The sequence below is a fragment of the Artibeus jamaicensis genome, unplaced genomic scaffold (genome assembly GCF_021234435.1).
Source record: "Artibeus jamaicensis isolate MK-2021 breed Jamaican fruit bat unplaced genomic scaffold, CSHL_Jam_final contig_354, whole genome shotgun sequence".
Lineage (NCBI taxonomy): Eukaryota > Metazoa > Chordata > Mammalia > Chiroptera > Phyllostomidae > Artibeus > Artibeus jamaicensis.
In genome coordinates this window covers 44,743,071-44,768,088 of record NW_026521803.1, presented here as the reverse complement: position 1 = coordinate 44,768,088, position 25,018 = coordinate 44,743,071, and the positions used below count along the sequence as shown (strand labels likewise).

Genomic DNA, 25,018 nt, shown 5'->3' with positions numbered 1-25,018 from the left:
TCCTGATTTTCTAACCACTGACTCTTCGAGTCAGTCAAAATCACAAAAATCACAGTTTAAAGTCAGCACAATGTGCTTCCAGATTTTTCATATCATGTGCAGTCCCTATTTGGTGAAATACCTCTCCTAACTTGGTTAGACAGAATTGGAAATATGTGAACTTGAATAAATATACAAAAAGAGCTCAAACCAAAAAATTGAAATAAATCACATTTGATCAATGAACCTCTGTGCAGTGTGCCCTTGGAAAAAAATCCTCCAAGAATACTTTGTTGAAATTGAAGCACTCAGTAAAAAATTTTAGAGTCTTAAATTTCAATTTAATTCCCAAAAGCTGACCAAAAAAGTGAAGCATTTAATTTTAATCTTCTAACAGAAATAAAAAAGTCAACAGTACTAAGCACGGGCAGACAAGGTTGAATATTTCACAGTTCAATGACAATGAAGCCGGATCTCTTAATACTTCCATTTCTGTTAGAAGTAGATGTAAAATATATTTAGCACCCGAACGGTTATATCTAGTCAGCTTTATGTCTGAATGTCAAAAGCAGGTTGAGGCTGCAGCTCACAGCAATCACATCCTATCCATCACATTAGAAACTACAGTTTATCTAAATGATTCTGATAAAACGAAGCCTATCACTACTTTGAAACACTTCATCTCAACAGAGACCTCTATAAAGGGACTTGCAGAAGAGGGGAGTCAGAAGAACCACTGTAGCTGCACTTTGAATTAAAATGCATTCAGGATAATAAGGTAATTAGGACATTATCAAGCAACGGCAACACCAAGACTTCAGACAAAGAAGATAAAGCTCTCTCAGCCTTGGGAGCATGCTCGGTGCCAGGACTCAGAACACCTGTCTGGCGGACCAAGGGCTTTGTCCAGCCTGCCCTGGCACTGTGGGAGCACAGCACACGGCCCCCCCGGGGCCAGGCGGCGGCCCAGCCGGCTCCTCGGGTCCCAGGGGTCACTGCCAGGGTGCTGACGGCACAGGCGTGAGCTTCCGTGTTGTCAGCTTCCCTGCGGCACCACAAAGGCCCCAAGACCAGAGCAGACTGTGCTCACAGCTCCTTTCTGTGCCATGAACATTCAAACCCAAGGGGACCGGAGGGCATACTTTCCCGTGTAAACATACATAAATATACATGTGCTCCCTTTTTCCTAACACAGTTTCCACTTTCAAGCTTGTTAAGCAAGCATCACATTTACAAGGCACGTTTTATAAAACCACGTAATTCTAAACGTGTTTTTAAGGGGCATTGTGATTACGATAAACTGTCAACATTCTCTTCAATAGTTCTGTTGCTTGGGACGGCAGGGCCCTCAGCAGGTCTTTTTCCCTCTCATTTGGACTGTGACGTGCTTTGAAAGGGAAAAGAAAGCGGCTCTTGAGCTTTCTGGCTCCTCACAACGTCACCAACAAGACTCCGAACCTTTAAAAACGAAGCCTCCACGGGGACCTGCGCAGGCAGGTTCGCAGCAGCAGTTGCCGCTGTCACACAAACGCGGATGTGACGTCCACATCAGAAAGTCACTGGAACTTGAGGTCCTAAAGGATAAAGCCGGAGGCAGACAGCCCATCATCTCATGCCTGCAAACCACAGCCCGAATTCTACCAGGCGGGCCAAAAAGTGCGTCTGGTTTTTCCTGGACGACGGCTCTAAGAGGGCTTAGTAATCTCTCACTTCATTTGAAACAATTTTGTTACATTGTATCTGACAGCTGTCACATCACCATGCATTAAAAAAAAACTTATCAAAAGTGGTGAATTTTTGTGCAGCCATTTTAATATTGAAGATCGAAGAAGATACTTAACATTTTTGCCATGTTTTATTGTTTTAAGAAAGGTACAAACACAACTGAAATGCAATAAAAAAGGTTTGTGCAGGGTATGGAGAAGGTACTGTGACTGACTGAATGTGTCAAAACTGGTTTGCAAAGTGTCTTGGTCACTCTGGCCAAATAATTCTTTGCTGTGGGCTGTCTTCCGTCCTGGACAGCGTTTAGCAGCAGCCCTGGCCGGCACCCACTAAAAGCCAGTCGTACCTGGAGACAGCCAACACAAAACACCTAACTCAACAAAGTTAGTGATGGAAATGAAAAGTGTGTCTTCTATTTTACAGAAAAATGTAACGGGCTTTTTGACCGACCCGGTACAATCCTCCTTAAACACGGACACTTCATTCACTCATTCGCTCATTCACTCATCCAACAAACAGCACTGGCAGCCAACTGCGTTTGGGCACAGAGAGGAAGCGGAACGAGAGCCAACTATGTGTAGGGCAAAGTAAGGCCCGAATTCTCAGTCTGCTTACAGTCCACAGGCTGGCTCTCCTAAGCCATCTCTCCTCAGGCTGATTTGGCCTCTGAAAACCGGCACAGAGGAAGTTACAAACACCAGCAGCCCTAACTGGGGAGCTTTTCAGTGAAGTCACACAACTCGGTCTCCCTGCACACGAACACTGTCACACAGCACCAATGGCCAGTGCACTCTGAACACGAAATGAAGGGCTTCAGATAGTCCCCCAGCCCAGAGGCATCTTCCACGCTCCACGGAATTTCAAAGCTCTAGCCGACAGAACACTGGGGGGGAGAGAGGCACAGGGTCCTCATTCCGCTCGAGTGTAGGGAAAGGGGACGGACACTGCCTGCTCTCGCCAGTGGCACGCACAGTGGGACACTCGGAGATGCTTTTTTTCCCTGCAATTCTTGATGACCAAAACTCATTTATTTCTTACAGTGCTGCTTTCACCATTCTAAGGATGGGAAGAAAAGGTTACATAAAACATATAGTAAATCACAAAGTATGAAAACAGGGATTGGAAGAGTAAGCCCTTTTCCAGTTAACCATCAATAACACTCCCTGCACCACTATTTCATGGACAGAAGCGATGTATCAGGAAAGTAATTCATCCTAAGATGCGCCAAGAAACAAACTTGGAGTGACAACCTGGAGGGCAACTGCCCCAGAAAAATGACTTGTGAGACTGGAACAGCAGACTGGCGTTGTGGGGCTTCAGAACACAATCAAATGAGCTTGCTGATAAGCCCAACACGACATGTTAAAAAGTACGCTAACTTTTACTAAATGTTACAATCAATGATGTAACTTATATAAGTAGGGTTACTTTGTCACATATTGATAGTTACTTCACTTTCACATCCACATTAACTTGATTTTAAATGCAATTAATACATATAGTCAAGGAAGACTAATGGACTACATTCTGCACTTAACCTGGTGGACATTTTCAAATGGCACAAGTGACCAGTGCAAACCTATTTTGCATTGTAAACGACTAAATAAATCTTAATGGATTAAGAATGATCAGCTATCAACACACAAGGGAAATTAAGTGCTGAAATGCCCACATTGATTATTTTAAATTATTAGCCTTACTCTGTTCTTGAATTTGTATGCTTTTAGTGAGCTTTAACACATTTACAAGACTTATTGACTATAATTACAAGAGAATTCAAGTAATGGACACATCAATTATAAGCAACATGTCTTGACCAGACAGTTGCATAAAGAATTCTAAAAAGAGCTCCATTAGCATCTTCCTCGTAGTTTTGTTCAGTTGTATCTGCCTTAAGAGGGCATATTATGAAAGTACGTATTCTCTGTACACATGAACAAGCCCAATTTCTAAAACCACGGCATCTCAGAAAGGAAGCTGCACCAGAGCACCAGCAGACGTTCGTGACAGCCAGCAGGGCCCCGCTGCACTGGGAAGGGTCGGGATCGAGAGCACAGATGTGGTATTTTCCTGGATTAATCTGAAGCAGGGTTCCCTGCTGCCTTCACCAGTGAAAAACTTCTGTCTGTCTTTAATCGCCCTAAACTATTACTAATGTTTCATCCCCTTTTGTCTTCTCCCTTGTGACGATGCAAAAAGTTTCAAAAACTGCATGATTTTAAAGTGTATCTTTAATAATAAGCCACTATTTTAAAGTACAGTAAAATAAACCTTACAGTTTTAATGAAAATATGTTCATTAAAATGTGAATTTATTATTCAAATCCACTCATGAATTCAACCATGGAGACAGAACCTGTCTAAGCAGAGCACAGTGATTTAGAAAAGATGTCTATTTAAAATAAAGAATGCATGGCAGGTTTACAGAAACAGTACAGTGAATTTTTACATAAATTTAGAAGAGTGGCTTATACATTTTCCAGCAAAAAAAAGTTTTTAAAAAAATTTCTACCTGAAACTAGACATGAAGAGGGAACACTGCAAGTGCAGAGCCCGGAAACCCGACCAGGTCCCGTCTCCATGACACCGAACCCCAGGACACGCTGCCGTAGAGGAGCATCGGCTGCTTTCGACGCTCGGAGTGCAGTGCTGCCGCCTGGGAGCCGCACTTTCGCACATAAACCATGTGGCAGTGAGTGTTTTTAAAGCCCTAGAGTTGTAGGGAAACTTTTATTACCTCACTCCTCAAAAGCCACTTAACATGTCCTCTGAAATGCAACGTGTCACTGGATAGACACCTGGGAAACCAAAGGGTTAGGACTCCGAGCATCCGAAAGGCTCTAAGAGTCAGGACGGCCCCGGAGGCCCTAGGGGGAGAAGAGGACTCTGACAACGTGGGCGGGAGCTAGTGGAACAGCCTGTCTTCGGGACCAGCCAGGCTCCACTGCCCTGAGAGACGTCGGGTGTCAACAGTGACACGCGGCAGCCGCCCGGGCACCCCCAGCAGAGCCCCGGGGAAGGCCAGCAGCACCTCCGCTGGGAGGGGTGCCTGGACTCCACCCTGCACGTGCACGTCATGGCGAAGCACGAGCGTGCGGCTGCGGCTCACGTACCTGTGTGCGTGCGGATGTGAGCCAGGAAGGCCATGGAGTTGCTGCTGCGACACAGCTTGCCGCAGTACTTGCAGACGTTGCCCTGGTTCTCCTCCCGCTCGCGGTTGATCTGCTCGGTGTCTTCTACGATGTACTTGTTCACCTCGCGGAGCAGCTCCTCGTGCTGCCCTTTGATGTGCAGGAACAGGCTCTGCTCCGAATCGAAGGGCTCCGTGCACTTGACACACTTGAAGGTGGCCCCGCCCTCCGGGAGCTCTTCCACGCTGGCCTGCTCGTTCCGCAGGTGCCCGGCGCTGGCCAGGTGCTGGTGCAGGTTGCTCTCCGTGTAGAAGGACTTCCCGCACAGCAGACAGTGGAAGTGCTTCTCTTTCGTGGGGTGCTTCATGGCTATGTGCACATTCAGGCCGCTCAACCCGTCGGCTAAGAAGCCGCAGTCGTCACAGCGGATGCGCGTGGACTCGCCAAAGGAGCTGCCTTCACACTTCTTCCTTTTCACACCTGGAGCGCAGTCCCTTAAGGGCAACGCACTCGCTCTCCCCTCTGCTACCAGCAGACCTTCTTCGGGTGGGTCTACCAGTTCACCATCTTCCGGATCCTTTATTCTTATTATGGAAGAATCAAACCGGCTGAAACTGTAGGTGGCCTGTCCTTTATCGTCAATACTGATGACAGTTTCATAAACGCCGTTACTTTCGATGGTGCTGTCAGGAGCTGGGCCGTCCTCCTCCAGGATAATCTCAGTTCCCTGCTGAGGGTGTATCAGAATGTCCTGACTTTCCACTCGCACAGCTGTCAAATCCACTGAGCTCTGCACGTGGCCAACTCGGTCCTGACCACGGCTGTCCAGCTTTAGCTGTCCCTCTGTCATTCTCAGCACAATGGGAACGGCGCTGTCGGCTGCCTGGGCTCCACCCAGAGCCCTGGGACACACAGGTTTGCTGAGGGTGCCACCTGCCTTGTCTCCTCCATTCCCGCCATCGCTGTCACAAGGTGCACTTGGGTCCCCGATGTCACTCAATCTGTTGTGGTTGTTCCTCACTGTCTCGTAATTCAAAGCTGAGCTCCCCAAATTTCTGTCCTGAAATCTGCTTGGGGAGCCACGATTAGAGGAAATGTTAAGGGGCACCATCTGCTCCGGTTCCCTAACTTTTTCCTTAGCAAGCGGCTCTTGGAAAGTTTCACGGAAGGATCGGTCCCCACCGACATCGGGCTCTTCTTCGGTCTCAACTTCCACGGAGTCAGGAGCACAGAGCACTATGGGCATGTCCACACGAGGATTCTCATCTAAAGTAGAATGATCAGCAGCATTTCTAGATTTCAGAGTTTCAGGTGGTTGATCTGAAATTATCTGAAATTCTGCAGAATTCTGTTGATGCTCTTCCTCCAACACAGGGATGTTTTTGGACATTTCTGGGGACCTGGCTTCCACGTCAGAAGAGTTCAGGTAAGACCGCCTTTTCGCCTTGTGCTTTTCAGTGGCGGCGTGCCTGGTCATCTCCCGATGGGTCACAGCATAGTAATCACACGCCATGCAGTAAAACGCAAACTCTCGCGTGTGCTTCCGTTTCACGTGCAGCTCCAGAGCAGCCGGAGAGTGGGCGCTGAACTCGCAGTGCGCACACCTGTTATCGCCCATGCCCGCGGCGTCCCTCTGGGAGCCCGCTCCCCCCTGTGGCCCCAGGGCCTCCGGCTCTAGAGATGCTTGCTCCCTCTCATCAGCACGGTGACTGCCAGCTTCCCCACCTGTAGAAGGAGGTGCATTTTCGACTCCAACTTCCATCGGGTCTCCATGCTCTTGCCCAGGCTTTCCTGAAGGGGGGGGCTCTGGCGCAGTCGATTTACCAGCGTGCCCATCTGAACCCGCATTCCTGCCACAGGCTTCGAGGTCACCCCCTTCGGGGCCAATGACAATGTCTGAACTTCGTTTTCCATTTGCTTCTATTTCTACACGCCCTTTGTGTTTCTTGGTGGCACAGTGGCGTTCCATATCGCCCTTAGTTACAGTGTAATACTTACACACTTTGCACAAGTAACTGTACTGGTGACTGTGTTTTCGTCTAATGTGAACAGTCAAGTTTGTGATGCTAGAGGCCAAAAGGCCACAGTGTGAACACGTCCGCGAGATGCTACCTTTCGGCCTCCCTCTCTTGGGAGCAGCGGTCAAAGCCTCGTCGTCTTTGGTGACCAGAGCAGACTGTGACTCTGCCTGGGCAGCCAGTGTGCTCGTCCCCAACGAGGAGTGCTCCTGTGACTGCACGCCGTCTACGGGGCCTTCCGCCCTTCCACTCCCGGAGATGGTCAACTCTTCCTTTCTGTCACTGGCACCTATGCAGACCCTCTCAATACATTCTTCAAAGCTTAACCCGATGTTGTTCTTCTTAGCGTTTTCAAGATGTTTGCTTCTCTTAATGTGCTTCTCCATTCCTTCCTTGCTCAGTGAGTAAAGGTTACACGCTTTACAAAGAAAGTGGTAGTCCTGACCGTGCCGGAGCTTTATGTGCCTCGTGAGGACCGTGGAAGACCTGGTTTTATAGAAGCACTTCTTGCACTGGAACTGCGGCTTACCGGGATGCCGTCCTTCACTGCCATGGCTCGCCCGGGCCCTCGCCGCTTCTTCCTGCGCTGCGCTCCCTGACTTGCTCACAGGCCCCTTTGTGCTTTCTGATTCTGAAGCGCTCAGAGTCTGTAGAAGGGAATCACCGCCGAATGACTGCGAAGTCTTTGGCTGACCCAATAAGCCAAGATGCTTCTCCGTCGTCTTGCGTTCCTCCACATCCTTCTCGGACGAGGCGGACGGATCACTGGGACAGCAAGAAAGGCCCGTGCCGTGCTTGTCCTTCACATGGTCTCTGAGACGAGCCTCATCCGAGGGGACGAAGGAGCAGCACTGACAGCGGAGGGCAGAGGCGGCTGGCTGGAGCTGGCTGCTGTGCACGTGCTCCTCCGTGTCCCGCCTCGACACACTGGGAAAGTCGCGGCTCTGGCAGGGCAGTCGCACCTCCCTTGCACGACACCTTTGCACGTGGACTTCCAGCTCTGTCCTACCTGCAGCCAGCGGACCACAGTCTGCGCATGCCCGTGATGTCTGCAGGTCGGAAGCCGCTCCCCCCGCCGGCGGGCCCGAGGAGCACAGGAGGCGGGCGGTTCTCTCGCCCTGCTGCAGCTCCCGGGTTTCTGAGGAAGCCTCGCTCGGACCAGGGGCGCCATCGGTCACTGCTGCAAGTCTAGGCACGGACTCCGCCTCGCCTGTCTTCGTCTGTGTTCTGAAGTGTTTCATATATACTCTCAGAGTCTCGCTGGTGCCTCTTTTATTAATTCCTAGAAGATTAAACCTTTTCTTGGCCTGGCCTTTCATGGGGAAGGTGCCGCTTCGCCGTCGGAAGCTATTAGCCGAGGTGAGAGCACTTCGCTCAGGTCTCGACCTCAAGGTTGTGCCGACGCCATGTGCTGTTTGCAAGGCCCTTCTGGTAGATTCCAGCCTGTCTAAGAGACCCTGCGGGGTTACTAAGGCCTCTAACTTCTTACTCTGGTTTTCAGGACTTGGAGTTGTACCGAGGGAAGTGACACATTCTTCGGCAATCTCCCCCTTTTCCAGCAAAGTGTTCCTGGACGGCCTCATCTCCACGAGAAGCTCACTGCTACTTCCACCCTGTTTAGAAACGCTTCCCCTGAGGTCTTTAAATCTGCTTCCATCTCTTAGCCTTTTTGAATCACTATTCTTTGCTGCTTGGTTAGTAGCTCTTGGTTTTGTGAGAACACTTTTTATTCCAATGGTACATGGTTTCTTAGGAAAAGGTTGTTTTGTTAAGATCTGCACAAAGCCTCCACGAGCAGCCAGGTTCTGGCGCCGCAGGTGTGTTTTGCCGAGACGATGTGCATTCAGAAGGTTCTCTTCCGCACACTGAAAGCCACACAGATCACAAGAGAAGACTTTTTTCTGTGGCCCATGTGTCTGTGTGCCATGCACCGGCAGGGCCGCGCTGCCCTCCGCTCTGTGGCCGCAGTGGCAGTAGGCCGCGTCCTTGGGCGGTGACGTGTGACATGCGGCGTGCGTTTCCGGATCAGAGCGCGAAGAGCACAAATGACCGCACGAGCGGCACCTGGGCACCGTGTCTACGTCCCCAGCGGTGCCACCAGCACCAGCCATCTCTTCCGTGGGGAGAGAAGCATCTGTTCCTGGGCCCAGGGAAGGCACTTCCTGCGCAGACGTCTTTCCAGAGGCTGCGTTCACAGAAGCCATGTCCGCTGTGCTCAAGATGCAGAGAGGGGAGCCGGCCACAGGGACACCTGCATCTCCCCCCAGGCGGTCGTTTGGGACGGGCGCCTGCACTGTGTCACCCGATGGGACACCTGCTTCTGAGCCCCCGCGAGTGCCCTGCTCTTCACGTCTGAGGGGTTCCGCCTCACCTAACTTCATCCGTTTGGAAGCACGGCTGTCTCCATCTTCCTCTGAAACGACCCTGCCTGCGGAGTCCGGAAAGGCTCTTTTGCGCATGGAGTTCTCAGAGGAGCCTGTCGTCCCGTCAGACACAAGCCCAGCGTCCACATGGCAGGATGCAGTCTTTCCTGAGTCTCCGGCTTCTCTGCTCACATCTTCGTCCTCGTCGTTCTCCGGTTTCTTCTCAGCATCCATCACGGACGAAGTGCCACAGGAGCTCCTGCTGTCACCCGCAGCTCACGTGGTACTCAGAACCTGTGACGAAAATGAACACGGTGTTACCCTCTGAGCATAAAGACAGATGCAGGCCAGCCCAAAAGTCCACGTGAAATGACACACTGGAGTGAAGATACCATAAAACTAGCCTCAGCGAGATTTCCTCTCTGCTGAGGTCAACCCGGCCACGCGACCCTTTATGAAAACTCTGAAACTGGATCTGGGGAACACCACAAAACCATGCCATAATGCAGAGAGCAATGCTACGGCATCTTTGATAGGAAAGAGGGCTCTCTCAACCAGCATGCAGAAAGAACTCCCAGGCCTCAACTCCCATCACCAGTACATTTGCATTTACCACTCTTTTCTCCCGAACGGAGGAGCCCTCTTTTCAAACCACGTTTCCAGGAGCCCCCTCTGTGAAGCAGACCACAGCAAAACCGCGGTGATGCTGGTCAGGCCGTCAGCCTCCCCCCGTGAGGCCTCCCCAGCGGGAGCCCTGGTTGTTCCCAGAGTAAAAGAAATGTATTTAAGGCACTCCACTTGCCCATCATCAGCTTCCTCATCCAACAGCCGTGCTGTGTTGTCTGAGGTCAAGGGCAAAGGGAAGTGCCCATGGTGGAGTAGGAGCAATGACGTAAATTTGGGGGAAAAAAATTTACTGAGTAAAATGCTTTCAAATCAATGACATTGATTTTATTTTTCATTATGCTATTTAATTCAATTAAAACATACCACTTTCCGATTACTTTACACCACAACTGGAATATTCAACCAAATGCCATTTGATTGGATGCTAATAAAAACTAGTCACACGGTATGACCTCAAAGCCAATGATAACTGTCTCAGTTACTTTCCCATAACAAGAAACCAAATGGAGGCCCTGGCCTTGACCCCACCGAGAGCGGGGACAGGCAAGCGTATGTGAGACCTCACACCCAAAGAAAAAACTGGGTAAATTGAACCTTTTAAAAATAAAAACTTCAAATGACACTATGCTTCAAAGGCCACTACCAAGAAAATGAAAAGACAACCAACAGGATGCAAAAAAACTTTGCCAAATCATATATGACTTAATGTAGCAATGTACAGAACTCTTACAGTTCAATAATAAAAAGACAAACTAATTTTAAAATGAGCAAAGGAGCTGAAGATACTTTTCTCTAAATCAGATACACAAATGGCCAAAAGCCCATGAAAACACAACCTACGCAGTAAGCATTAGAGAAGTGTAAAGAAAACCATGGCGCAGAACCAGTCCACACTCGTGAGGGGGGCTGGAATCAGAAGGTCAGATGACAACGACGGACAGCCAGAGCGGAGAGCGATCGGAACCCTCATACGTGCCGGGGAGGACGTCAAATGGTGAGGCCACTTTGAAAAAATGTCTGGCAGCTCCTTGAACCACTAAGCGAGGAGTCCCCAGAAAGCCCATCAGTCTCACTCCTGGGAATACACCCAAGGGAACAGAAACTTATGTCCCCATAGAAACACACACACAAATGTTCAGAGCAGGTGTTACCCATAATAGCCCGGAAGTAGAAACCACCCAGATGTTCATCAACAGATTAACGGATAACCTGGATGTGATACCCAAACAAGGGAATACTATTCAGCCACCAAAAGAATAAAGTACCAATACCCGCCACCACATAGATGAGCCTTGAGATCACTATTCTAAGGAAAAGGAGTCAGTTAAAGAAGACCACATCAGATGCTTCTTACAGACAATGTCCAGCATGGGCAAATCTGCAGAGACCAGAGCAGGTTACTGGCTCCTTTGGGGGCACATGGCAGAAGAGTACAGGGCTTCTTTTTTCAGATGATGTAAATGTTCCAAAATTCATGTGGTGATGGTTTTACATATCTGTGAATATATGTAAACCCATTAAATTGTAGTGGGGTGTTTTTACATTTTTTTTCTTTTACTGATTCTGCAGGGAGGAGAAGGGAGGGAGAAAGAGAGGAAGAAAAGTATCAGCGTGAGGGAGAAACATGGACTGGCTGCCTCTCGCACAACCCGGGGCCCAACAAGCCTGACACCTGGACAGGTGCCCTGACGGGGACGCAACTCCGTGACCCTTCGGTTTGTAGGACAACACCCAACCCACTGAGCCACACCAGCCAGGGCCACTGCACTGTAGGTTAAATGAGTAGATTGTATGATAGATAAACATCTCAATAAAGTTATTTAAAAGTATAGAAACTGTCATGTATAATCTACAATACAAAATCATCTTGTATTTGATACTGTGTTGCTCTTATTAAAGTAAAAAAGATAATGCACATACTTTTATTACACGTACAAGATATTCACTCTTTTTTCAGAATGTGTTCCAGAAAATGTAAATCATATAAGAGGCTAATAGATGTTCTGTTTTGATTGTTTTTTTTTTCTTTTGGGGGGCAGGGGATATCCCTGGCCAAGTAAGTTTAGAAAACACTGGTTTGAACAAAATCCCTTTACCACAGTATTTCTCAGTACATAGTATTTCCCAAATTAATTTCATTACACAATCCTTTGTTTATAAACAATCGAGAAACTGGTGTTTCAAAGGACCCTTTAGAAAATGCTCTTTTAGAGAAAGCATTGGTTTTGGTATTCAACATTTGTAATGGGAGAGCAAAAAGGGGAAAGACTAAATGAATAATCACATGCCTGATCCAAACATTTCATTTAATGCCACCGTGTACTAAGTGTGCTTGGTTATAGATACTGGAATCGCATCAAAGGACAGCGTACGATTTATGCCTTATAGTGCGAGGGTGCAACAGTATTTCTTTAACATCCACGTTCTGTCCAGGACCTCCCTGCCCTCACGGTCACAAAGAGTCATGAGGACCAGTGCACCCCCCACGCACGGGACCCCTAGAAAAGAAAAACAGATGACCCTGTAGGAAACCACAGGCCTCTCTGCCTCGGGCACCAGAGGGCAGCGGTCCCCGAGAAATGAGACCTGCCCCATGGGCACCCGAGCAGGCGAGGAGTCTCCCTGGACAAGTGACTCAGGCCACAGCACAGGGAGGGGCCTCCCAGCAGAGCAGAGGGGCAGCCAGTGGTGGCCAGGCAGGGGACAGGAGGGGGGCGGTGCCCAAAGGAGAAGCACGGGGGTCTGCGGAGGGCTCCGAGGGGGTGTCCCATTAGGACAGACAGCACTGCCATCTTCCCGAAGAATGGGCTCACGGCCCTCACTCTCAGCCTTCGGTTCGCCTCCTCCTGAAGCAGCCCCGCTCCGAACCCTCCACAGGAGGTTGGCTTGCCTGCTGCAGAAGCCGGTGGAGATGGGTTCAGACACTGCGCCTTTGGGGGCAGGAGGGCCTGGCTGCCTCTGCTCAGCGCACAGGCCCTGCTGCATCGTCAGCGGTGTGCCCGCGTGGCTGGGCCATGGACGTCGAAGCTGCCACCCTTCTCCTGGCCCGTGCGGTAGGGCCGCTCGCTGCTCACACCCCCGCACAAGTCCTTCGGAGAACATGTATGTTCCCGGGGGTGCGAGTGCCTCGGGTGCTGCTGCCGGGTCACCAGGCAGTGTCGGGTGGGCTTCGCCAGGCTCTGCTGCAAAGTGGCGTACAGTGGCCCTACTGTTTACAGAGCCACCAGCGATGCCAAGAATTCCGAGTGGCCCACGTCCTCGCCCCCCTCGGACGCCATCAGCCTTTTAGACTGTGGTCACTGCGGTGGGTGAGCGTGGCTTTCCTGCATTTCCCTGATGACCAGTAATGGTGCCCAATACTTCGCCTTGTGCTTTGTGAAGTGCTTGCCAGCGTTTTGCCCATTTTGTGATTCAGTTGTTTACTACTGAGCTGGAGGCATTGCTTAGATATTCTGGACACAATCCTTTGTCGGGTATTTGTTTGACAAACACTCTCTCCCTCTGATTTTGTTAAGCAGAAGTTTTAAGCCTCAATGAGGCTGACTGTCTTCCTGTTCCGGTGAACAGTGCGTCTGCTTTACTTTCCCTCCTGCACGCAGGGTACCCGCCCTCCTGTCCCAAGAGCCCAGAACGGTTCCAAGCAGGCGAGGCGCTAGAATGAGTGAATGCCTCACTGTGACATCTCCTAGACGCATGAAGAATGCCTGAAATACACTTCAAAACAGACCAGGAGAGGGGCACAGTGAGGCTACGTGCTGACAATGACCAAAGCTGAGTGACAGGGACAGGGGCTCCATATACGAGTCTACAGGGTTTTCCAAAGTCTGTACGTGTTCGTGTTTGAAAATGGCCACAGCAGAAGTCAGTTCAACGTCTCCCAGTGCCTGATCTGGACTGGTGTGAAGCCTCCTCTTCCTGATGCCGAGCGGGCCCACTGTCTCGTACCACTGCAGCAGGCTGGGCGGGAGGCCTGGCTTCAGCACGGCACGCACAGAACACGCAAGCTCAGGCTTCAGGGAGACGCACAGGCATCACGTCTGTTCAGTGTAAATGTTCTCATAGTGACACCCGACTCATGTGTTTAGAGACAAAAGAATGACAACTATACAAATATGCAGAAGCAAAATAATGACGTCCTTTATTGTCTCTAGAATGGCCCCCAGAACTGTAAAACAGAAGAAGAAAATGTTTGTCCACTTGTCATTTCCCAACTAATTTTTTTAATTAGTGAAATAATTCAACATGTCATTATATGAAGAACATTCAACATACACACGCCGAGTGCCCACCATGTGAAAGCAACACGGGGCTGCCGACACCCCTCTGCCTGCAGCAGGCTCTCGGTCTGTCGGGGCCACGGGCAGAGGGACTGCAACACAAGGCCAATCTGGTGGCTGCGTGTGTGACATAAGCTAAGACCTAAGCACAGGTGAGCAAAGGATCAGACCACCAAGTAGGACATCTGGCTAAAAGAGCAGAAGTACCACGAGAGCTAAACCTTCAGGAAACGAGAACCATGGCTTTCTTTCACTGAGGGGGCAGAAAGAGGTGAACAGCTCCAGTGGGAGAAGGGCGTGGCAAAGCCAGGGCACACGCACGGTGAGCTTCAGCGACTGTCAGCCACCCGGGCAGCTTGCCGCGACACCGCGGACTTCCTACTGCCTGCTGCTCAACACCAGGGCGGGTGGTCAGCCAGGGCCATGCCACGCAGGCTCCCCATCCGACGTGGGACTTTGTCAGTATGTCAGTGAGGAGTCACCAAAACCTAGCTCGGCTTTGGGAAGACTAATTTGTCGGTATGCAGGACACGGCATGAGTGGGGAAGGTGTGGAAGCAGAAAGCGTGTAATCTTCTGGAGCACAAGACCATGCTCCAACCGACTGAGCCACCTGGCCAGGGCTAGGAAGTGTGAATCTGAGAGTTTGAGTTAGAAGGCCCAGCACTGGGACGATGTCGGTAAACAGGAGTGCAAAGTGATTCCGTGAGAATCTTAAAGTGGTCCGGAGGAGACCGAACGGAAATAAGGATGTTTATGTAATGTCGTTAAAACCTTCGTCAGAAAGGGTATTAGCACAAGTATTTTTAAAAGTTTTTAAAGAATAAGACCAAGTACTGATGGAGATGCAGAAATGGTCTTTTTTAAAGTGGCAGTCAGAAATCATCCAGCAGAACAGTTTAGGGGCTCGTCCTTCTGGAGGCAGCTGTCACTCATTCGCTCAGCAAGCACTCCCCGAGCGCCCACCCTGACGGCCCCTTTGATTTCTCAGGAACAAAGCCGGCCCACAGAACCGGCGGGAACTCTCTGTGACCCTCGGAGCTCGGAAGGCATCTCCACTCTTCTTCCCGGAACTCCTGGTATTTGTAACCAGTGGAGAAAGAAAAAGAGTCTCGGATTTCTCCCCACTGTGCAGGTGCATCATTCAGGAGACCCTGCTGGTGTTTAGACTCAGAGAACGAGACACATTTTTAGACCAAACCTTCCGAATCACAGACTCCGTCCACCACCACTCCGCACGGCCTCGCCGCAGCAGCTGTCAGGCACGCGGGTCCGAGCACAGTGTCTACTGTCACCCAAGTTCTCAACCAGCTGCACCTTGACTGGGAAAAGCAAGGTACACGTCACTGCAGTATGTTCAGCTTTACCTGCAAACAAACTAACCAAGAACCGTCACAAAGAAAAGCTTCTGCTCCAACTGAAATAAACAGCTCTTCTATGATTATAAAGGAATAAAAGTAGCAAGAAAGGAACCAAAGCATACACTTTTTAAGCACAATCATAAAACAAATCACTGGCAGCCTTCTGATGACACCTGGTGGCCACTTCTCACGGGAAGAAGTTTCTTGCAGCCTTTGGAAGTACTTCAGGAAAAGCCAGCGGAGAAGCGGTCACCAGACCGCGCCCCGGGCCACCACAGCTACTGGGCAGCACTCGAGGAAGTCCTCCCTCGTTTCTTCCTCTCCGTCCCACTTTTCCTCCTTGCCGTCTCGTCCTTCCTCTCACACCCCTTTCCTCTTTTCTGACGAGTACACAGTAAGCGAGCCGGCGCCCTCTCCCCTCCACGCACACGCTCACACGCACACAGACCCACTCTCTCACTGGTATGACAAGGTCGCCTGCACAAGAAACCACACCTCTCTGCCCCACCCCGCCCGTCGCCCTCCCAGAGGCCCCCAAATCAGTGGTACACACAGCAGTGTGAGGTCGGCACACGCGGGCACCAGGCCAACAGGAAATCACCGCGGGCGCCGCCGGTGTGCAGCCTGGCAGTGTACACACACACACACACACACACACACACGGGTATAAAACCTTCCAGTGGACTCTGCCCTCCCCGTGTGCTCAGACGCCCACGCCCAGGGCCACAGAGCAGGTGCCCTCAGGAGGCCAGAGCAAGGCTCCTCTTCTTCTGGAAGGGGGCCCGGGGCGGGGAAGAGGACCTCCGACCGTTCCTACCAGCGGTTGTGAGCTGTGACAGTGACAGCTGAGTGAGACAGAAAGGAGGCTCCCCCGGCCCGAGCCCAAGGACACCCTGAAGGCAAGCAGGCTAGACCTGTGCGTCCCTAGCCCAGGGGTCAAACGACCACACGGAGGAAAACCCACCCACAGAACAGTGTACTGTCTCTACCCCAAGGCTTCATGTTCTATTTCAAATAAGCCATTTAAGTTTACCTGAAAGTTACCAATTAGAATGTTTACTTAATGCTTCCATTAGAGTGAAAACCTTCACTAAAAACCCGCACTAACAGAAGTCAAAACACGGTGAGCCCGAGAGAGGAGACAGCCCGCCGCTGCCCCCACCCCAGCACTGCCCAGGGCAGGCCATACGAAACAAGTCACGAGACGATCCGCTGAAGCTGGCTCAGCCTTCTTCCCTAGCTATTTCTCCAAAAAAAAATCTGCTTACACCTCAAGCACTATTTTCCAAATATATTAAATTGACCCAGTAATAAAGATAATTTCACAACAATCTTGCATCAACAACCTCTGACAAATGTGCCTTATACAGTTGGAAAGATTTTACACAAAAAGGTAAAATTTAATATACCTCCTTTCAAAAACTATTTTTGAAGTCAACGCTTTTAGAGTTAGTTAGTATCTCCATCTAATTACTTGAATCTTCTAGAGAAACCAAGGTGCCGGACAGGAAACCAGCACAGAAGAAGGAAGGTCCTGTGAACAGAGCGGGAGCCCGATGCTGGCACAGCAGACTGTGCGCAGTCGCAGTCGGGAGAGGCGGTGTTGCCCTCAGTGTAACTAATCACAGTGATGGAACTAACCACAGTGAAACTGTCTCTTCCGAGTAAAGGCGTTACAATGAATGTTCTTTACAGCTGCAGAGAAATGGGATTTGCTACTTCACATCAAACAGAACAGGCTGCATAAATTCTTCTTCCTGTTTATTGTAAAATATAATTTCAACTATAAAATCAGCCATGAACTATTAAAACTGAAACAACAAAATATATATCCTCTCCTTAACTTAATTTAAAGGGTCTACTCACTAAACGGGAGGGGGTGGGCGCATGTGCGATAGAGCCCCTACCTCCTCATTAAATGTTTCTATTAGACGCTTTATTTTCAAGAATTTATAATGTCGCCATAAAAAGCACTTCATGATACAAGTCAGTGCGTTTCCCTTGAACCTGCCCTTCATCTCTTCCGAAGGGCAGGAGAGGGAAGCCTGCAACGTGCGGTGCCGAGGAAAGGGAAGGGAGTTGGGAAAGCACCTACAAGGACGTGGCGACACCCACACGGGAAGCGGTGCGCAGCAGGAGAAGGGGACTCTGCTCTCACCCGGCCTCCCCAACAGTGTGTGCCGCGCACAGCCGCCTTGTGACAGTTCTCAGGCTCGGTCTCCCAGTTTGGAACCGGGGAGGGTGGGCTGAGACTCACAGATGCAATGAGGAAAATCGGAGGCTGAGCAGCTGCTGAAGGAACGCTCAGTCATGGAACAAAGTATTCTCAGGTACGGATCTGTTTTCATTCCGGGGAAAAAAGAGGCGGAAGAAACAGGGTAGCTCCAAAATGTCAGTCTGGGGGAAACGGAACTTTAACACAGCTACCACACTCCCCGGGGTTCTGCCCGGGACTCTTCAGGGCCACGGAGAAGACATGGGAGACAATAGCTAATCAAAGAACTGCAGAAAAAAGACTAAACTACTAATTTTGGAAGAAATCTGGAAAACACTGTAATTCCAAATGTCAATAAACTAACACACAATGTAAAACTATCAGCCTCAAGACATATGGAATATAAATTATTAGGTATCAAAGATCTAAGTGTTAAGAAAGTATATTTAGAAAGGAGAACCTCAGTATTAAATTTTAAATATATAGTTCTAACAAAGTCCATTTATATATTGGGTTGGCCAAAAGTCAGTTTAGTTTTTTCCATAAAAGACATATTTTTCTTTTTCACCAATAGCTTTACTGATGGGCATATTTTGAGTATCTCGGCTGCCTCCCGCACGGTATAACACTGACTGTTCTCAATTGATGTCTCGATTGGATCTCTGTCAACTTCAGCTGCGCTACCTTAACTGTGGAGCACCATCCACTGAGAAATCTCCAGCACGAAACCCCACAAACCACCTTGGACACGTTCAATCAGTCACAGCACCTTCTCCATACACTGCACAAGTCTTTTATTGGTGTGTTTCAGTGGGGTTTTTACTTTTCTTGAAGTAATAAAGTATAATATGCCAAAAATGTTGCATATCTTCTTCTGTCTTCTATATTAAAATGGCTACACAAAAATTCACCAATTTTGGTAAGTTTTTTTTAATGCACACTGATAGGACAGCTGTCACAATACAATATAACAAAATTGTTTCAAATAAAATTAAAGACAACTAAGCACTACTAGAGCCACTGTACAGAAAAAACCAAACACACTTTTGGCCAACCCAATAAAAAGGTTAATAGTCTTTTTCCTTTGACTGGTGAAATTTAGGTCATCTTTTTCTTCCTCTGGTACTTTTCCAAACATATTACTTGGGGAGAAAGACTGAGGGGATAACTTTCTTAAAAATCTCTACACATGGTTGAAGTAATAGAAAACGATAACTATTCTCAAGAAAATTCCTAAGACAGGAATACATTTATAATTGCGGTTCTTGGACTAAACTCAGAATCAAAACAAGAATCAGAATCAAGTTAGAAGGTGACCTACAATAGTCACAGATGCCTGGGGTCTGACTTTGGTCCCATCACCCAAGGACACCAAGAAATGAAGCTCTGGCTGGCGGGACTCACACCGCCCTCAGGAGTGGAGGGCGGGGACCAAGTGCGCACAGCCAGCACCCACGTCTAGGCCTCCCACGTCGCCTCCACTGAAAGGAACCTGGGCTCCTCAAGAAGGGACAAATTCCAGGGCTGAGGCAAGGCAGGTGCACTCGGAGCTGAGAGCGTCTTCCCGGGTCAGAGGTGAGGAAATGCTTGTCAAAACTAACGACGCCACAAAGTCACAGGAGACGCTGGACCAGGCTCCAGCTGACCAAGCCCCACGGGACACTGCAGTGCCAAAGTGCGTGCCCTCACCCACTGAGAGTAGTCAGGAGTAAGTCCACGTGAACACGTGGAAGACAGCGGCGGACGGCGGACGAGGCAAACAGAACAGAACGCGGAGGTCCAACTAGGAAATAAGAAAGGGCTGCACGAGACAGAAAAGCAATCGCATTGGCAAAGCCAGACCCTCCCGAGCAAGAATCACCAAAGGATGCTAAATCCAGGGGGACACTTATGACATGCAGAATGTGTGAGCGGTGTTCAGGGGCCTCCCTACAAACAGTTTACTGGTGCAAGGGAAGGAAAAAGAGAAACTCAGTAATTGTCCGGTGGATACAGGGGCACCTTGTGGGGAGGAGCAAAATCAACGTCCTTCAACGTCCTCAGTGAAGGGCAGACCAAGCGCTGCGCCCCAGACGAAAGCCATGCGAAGGACGGGACGCCTGTGCATCACTGCAGCCTCGGCGCAGGACCGGCAGCCGCCCCAGAGGAGATGACAGACAAACCCCCAGTGCGGGACGATTTACGTAGACGAGCGAAAGGAAGTGGAGAGGGCCATTCGTCACACAGGCCGATGTCCTCAAGGACAAAGACCATGGAGATGGACCAGAGTGAAGGAGGCTAAGAGGCATGACGGTGAAATGCAACACCTGTCCTCAGACTGGCCCCCGGGATGGCGGGGCAACGCCGGTCCGGACGTTTCAGGTCAGCTGATGAAAGGTCCCATGGCGGTTAATTTTCTGTATCAACCTGACTGGGCTGCGGGCTGACCAGAGAGCTGGTGAAACACACGTATGTACTGTGTGTACTTCTAAGTGAAAGAGGCAGGGCACTGGCTTCTTAAAAATCTTGGCTCAAAAGTGGCATCTACCACTGTGTTCGCACCGGCTCAGCTGCAAGCGAGTCTGGAAAATGGGATCTACTGTGTCCGCCTCTGTCCCATGGAAGGGAAGACTGACCGAGGTGGACAGCCAACCAGTCCTGCTCCACGATGACCCCACACCGGTCACATCACTTGTCATTCTACCACTGATGATGGCTTAGTCTTCGTAAGACTTACAGAGCAGCTGCCTGTGGGCAGCACGGCTGGAGCTGTTACTTCCACACTTCTACAGCGGGGTCACAGCCGACACCAACCATCTGCAAATTCAGTGACCCTCAAAACCCAGAATCCCCGGGTCCTACCTGTGGAGACACGGGCAGAGTCCGATTAAGAAAGTCTGGGCTAAGACCAGAGAAGGATGGAGCAAGCCGGCCACCTACAAACCTGAAGAGGACTGGCACCTCGATTTGGACTTCCAGCCTCCAGAACTGTGAGAAAATAAACTTGTTTGCCACACCCTCCAGAAAACCTCTGGGGTGAGAACTAAAATCTGTAGTTTTAAAGATCTCCCTGGGTGACTCCGATGACTCACGATTTGCTTTCAAGTCTCTCTTACCTTAAAAATACATATGTGTGTGTGCTGTGTGTATATATGTACACATATAGTGTATGTGTGTATACTATGTGTGTGTACATACATATACACATACACAGGCACTCATATACTCAACACACATTTCCCAGACAGAGCGGAGGGCACAGGAGATGGAACCAGGGGAGAGAGAAAGGGAGTCGGGAAGGAGGGTAAATGCGTGCAGGGGGCGGGCTCTCGCACCCGGACTCCAAACCCGCTCGCCGGCGTCCCGGTTCACCATGCAAAACCACTCTGCACATCACGCGAACGAACACCGCCTCACCCTGCCACCTGCACTCCTCGGGGTCCACACCACGCATGCGGACAGCCTGATTATGGACTATGGAGACTCTTAATGAAAACCATTCGCTCTCATTTTTTAAAAGACTGTAATTTCCACTACTTCTCCTTGAATGATCTAAATTTTCTAAGCTATTTTTAAAAGTACATTACCACCATAGTTTAAATTCTAATGGCTTTATAATTATATGCACTCCTATAACTGTGATTCCTCGTTCTGTAATAACCGATCCAATAACTGCATACCAAACTCCGATCCATAATTCACAATCAGAAGAGAGCACAAGTGAACTGCGCACTTTGAAAGAAGGGGTCTGTGGCTTGTTCCAGCTCGAAACCCAGCTTCCGCTGGGTCCGGAGAGCGAGCAACTGCCACGCTGGGTTGCGGCTGCACTGGGTATGGAACTGCTATCACTCCCACTGTGTCGAACAATGTCTCTTCCCTACCCAGTTGCTCATTGCCCTGCCTGCTTTTATTTAAAACTAGTTGGGTGTTGAAAGAGGAGTATGAATATCAACACGCTGAAAAGCACTCAGAACTGAGACAGAGTACCTGGCTCTAGCAGATGCAGCTGAAACTGGAGGAGCCAAAAGGCCCACAGCCTGTTTTCAGAGACCTGGTCCCATAGCTGACAAGCACTCCCTGCGTCTGAAATGCAGCATCCCTGCTCCGCAAGGACTTTGGGCGCTGACTTTGCTACAAAGTCTGATGTGACGCACAGATGCTTGACAGTCCTCACGGTTCAGACAAACTCAGCAGACTGAATACAAACGAAAACAGGGGTGCTACTTGGCTCCACGAGACATGAAATTTGACTTAGAACTTCCAGAACCACGGTATTATTTTCCTATAAATTTTAAGCCTCAAGCAGTGACTGCCCTACCATGATGATTTTTAAAAAGATTATTTGAGCCGAACTGAGGACAACTGCCACGGAGCAAGACCTCAGATGCTCTGGAGAATGATGGTCTACCATTTCTTTTATGCATCTGAAATTAAGGAAGATTCCACGGAGGTGGGAGAAAAGCGAGGCAGGCAGACTGCAGGACCAGTAAGATTATCTGCTCTCTAGAGGGTGGGTGGCCACGCCTTCCAGGGGTTCTACTTCTGGCAGTTCCAGGTGTGCTGACCTGAACGCACGGAAGCACAGGAACGAGGGTCAGGCCCCGCGACAGGCAAAGGGGAACCCTGACTAAAGAAGTTGCCGGCCTGAGGCGCACCCACCACCCTGAGCTGGCCAGTGAGGGACTTGTCATCGGATAATCCCACTAGGTTTCTGTGGAATCACTGTCTCCCCAGTTGTTTAAATGTTTGGCAGATTTAAAAAGTCAATTTAGTATGTGCCAGTTGAGGATCTACATAATATAACAAACCTGACTATAGATCAGTTTCATAAGTCCTCATCCTTGAAGTCCCTCCTGGTGTGTGTATCACCTTCCTCTTCTCACAGGGCCACCCACTAACTTGAATTTTGTTTGTAAAGCACCTGTTTTCTTTATTACTTTACCACACCTGTTATTCCAAATATTGCACTTCTGTTCTACATTTTTCTAAACTTAAAAAAAAAAAAAAACGCACAGAAAATTACCACACTTGTTCTTCTGGAATGAGCTTTTCTCCCTGAAGAGGATGCGCACTTCACCGCAGGGGCACACAGCAGTCCACGCGCCCTCCCAGGCCGCACTGTTCCCAGGTCCTCCGTCCACAGAAGGGGCCGCGTTGAGCAGGCACTCCTGGCTTTGGCCGGTGCACCGGAACGTCCTTAGGGCGGTGGTCTGCCAGTTTTAGCATCAAACCACCTGGTCAGCCTGCTGAGCGGAAGGTGGCCCGTTCCCCAAGCTTCCCATTCCGCGGGTCTGGGGCGGGACTCCGAAACTTGCACTTCTAACAAGCTCCCTGCAGATGCGGGGACCAGATTTAGAAGCGCTGCTCTAAGATCAAGACTTAGGAGGAGGAAGGGAATTACTGGGTCAAAGGGCACGTGCATCTTGAACTTGACTATTTAATTCCAAAGCTATCGTACCAATTTACACCCCCATCACTGCGGAAGCATTCCAGCTGTCTCCAACCCCCAACAGACTTCCACACCGTTGCCAGCCAAAGTGTGTGCAACTATCCACATTCTGGTCCCGACTTGCCCTTCCCTGATTACTAACCACCCAAGAATCTGGGCGCTCAGGTTTCCCATTGGGCAGGACGCCTGTTTGGGTCATTTGCCCCTTTCTGTTGTTCTTACTGATTTGCTGTTTATCTGGACACTTCGATCAGTAAGGAGCACTGGAAATGCCCAATTCTCACCGGTGACGACTGTTCATGTCCTTGGTTTTGTTTTGTAAACACGAGTGCTCACGGGCATCGACAAACATGCCAATCTTTTCCTTTCCGGTTGCTGCCTACGGAGATTTGCCTGAAAACCTCCCCCAGCATCAGTCACGCGGCCCCTGTCCCACACTGTGTCCCCAAACTGCCATCGTGTTGCCTTTCGCATTTGAGCCTTTAATCGTTGCTTTCAGTGAATGATGTGGTTGATTTCTGTGAATTAGAAACGTATGTCATTATCAAAAGTTTCCCGCTTGTAAGGGCCACGGACATCACCACGGTAACTTTAGGAAGGTACAAAAGTACCCCAAGTAAAACACTGAATAGATGTCCGGTTTACTGAGGTTTACTCTGCCCCCTCAATGAGGCAGACAAAAAACTGGAATCTTCGATGTGAAAATTTGGAAGATTAGGAACTTACTTTGACTATGATCCCTACTCTACCACACTTCTGGGTTGCTTAGAAACATCCCCAAAAGGAAAAACCTGCAAGTTAGTCTCATTCAAAAAATAGTTAAGCATTAAAGAAAGCGTGGGGAAGGGCACTCTCAGTTGCACTGGTTGAGTTATAAACGCACAGAACCTTTCTGAAGAGTAACTTTGCAGTATCTGTATCCAAAGCCCTAACATACATGTTCCTGGAACTATCAGTGACTCGTCACGGAAGTCATCCTCAGGAAGTGACTGGACAAAACATGTCCAGATATTGACTACGGCGCTCTCTCCCGGAAAGGGTGCAGACAAGCCGGCGGCTGGCAGGGCGCAGGGACCACTGGGGCGCCCACGGACGGCACTGCAGGGCCCCTGTGCGCACACGTGCACGGTGTCCAGGGAACTCACTAAAGCAGTTAACCAAATGCGCACACAACACACAATATGCACGTACTCACAAATATGTGCTGAGTGTCTGGTGAGTGCAGGACCAGCCAGTCACTGGTGAACAAAGAGACACCTGTCCCTGCCTTGAAGGAGCTTACGATGAGTCTTGGGGGGGAGACAGACTAGAGGAGTACCTTCCAATTTACTCCGGGTGGGATAGTAAAGGCACAAACATCTTGAAGACAGAGGCAATTTATATGTGTGTGCATGTAATAGTCCCGCAATTCATCAGCGAGGCCCACGGGGAGAACACAGGAGCTGGCGAGTGGGTGAACAACTCCTCACGTAACTGCCTTCTGAGCAACTGAAGAGGGTTCACCTTCTGCAGAAACACTCCAGGGAAGAGTTTAAGAAATTCACGGTTACAGAGAGCCATACCGGGGAAGGCAGACGTGAGGCAGACCACCAAACCACGGCCAAAAAAAAACGTGGTGCAAACCGCTTCCGCTGCTGCCGACTCAAAGCCAAGACTGACCGGGGATGGAGGACCAGTGCTCAGGCAATGAACTGTTCTTCCAGTGCCCACTCCTGGACCCACCCCCGCCCTGTTTGGGTCTGACAAATAACGATGGAGCCTGCCCATGTAAGAAGTAGCTTGTGGTTGGGGTCAAGCTCAGGGGCTTCTGAAATTACATGTTCTTTTTTTTTTTTTTAATTTTATTTAGTTGTTTTTCAAATATAGTTTTTTGTCTATTTTTCCCATCCCAGCCTC

The 25,018-nt window shown here is 49.6% G+C and overlaps 1 protein-coding gene across 1 annotated transcript in view; it reads right to left on the bottom strand.

Annotated features, from left to right (window-relative positions):
- ZNF407 (zinc finger protein 407) overlaps nucleotides 1-25,018 on the bottom strand; it is a 298,073-nt gene that overhangs the window by 267,696 nt on the left and 5,359 nt on the right. The window contains exon 2 of the mRNA XM_037145755.2: nucleotides 4,817-9,509. Coding sequence (XP_037001650.2) covers nucleotides 4,817-9,449 — 4,633 coding nt within the window. The 5' untranslated portion in view covers nucleotides 9,450-9,509. The remainder of the gene's footprint in view (nucleotides 1-4,816; nucleotides 9,510-25,018) is intronic.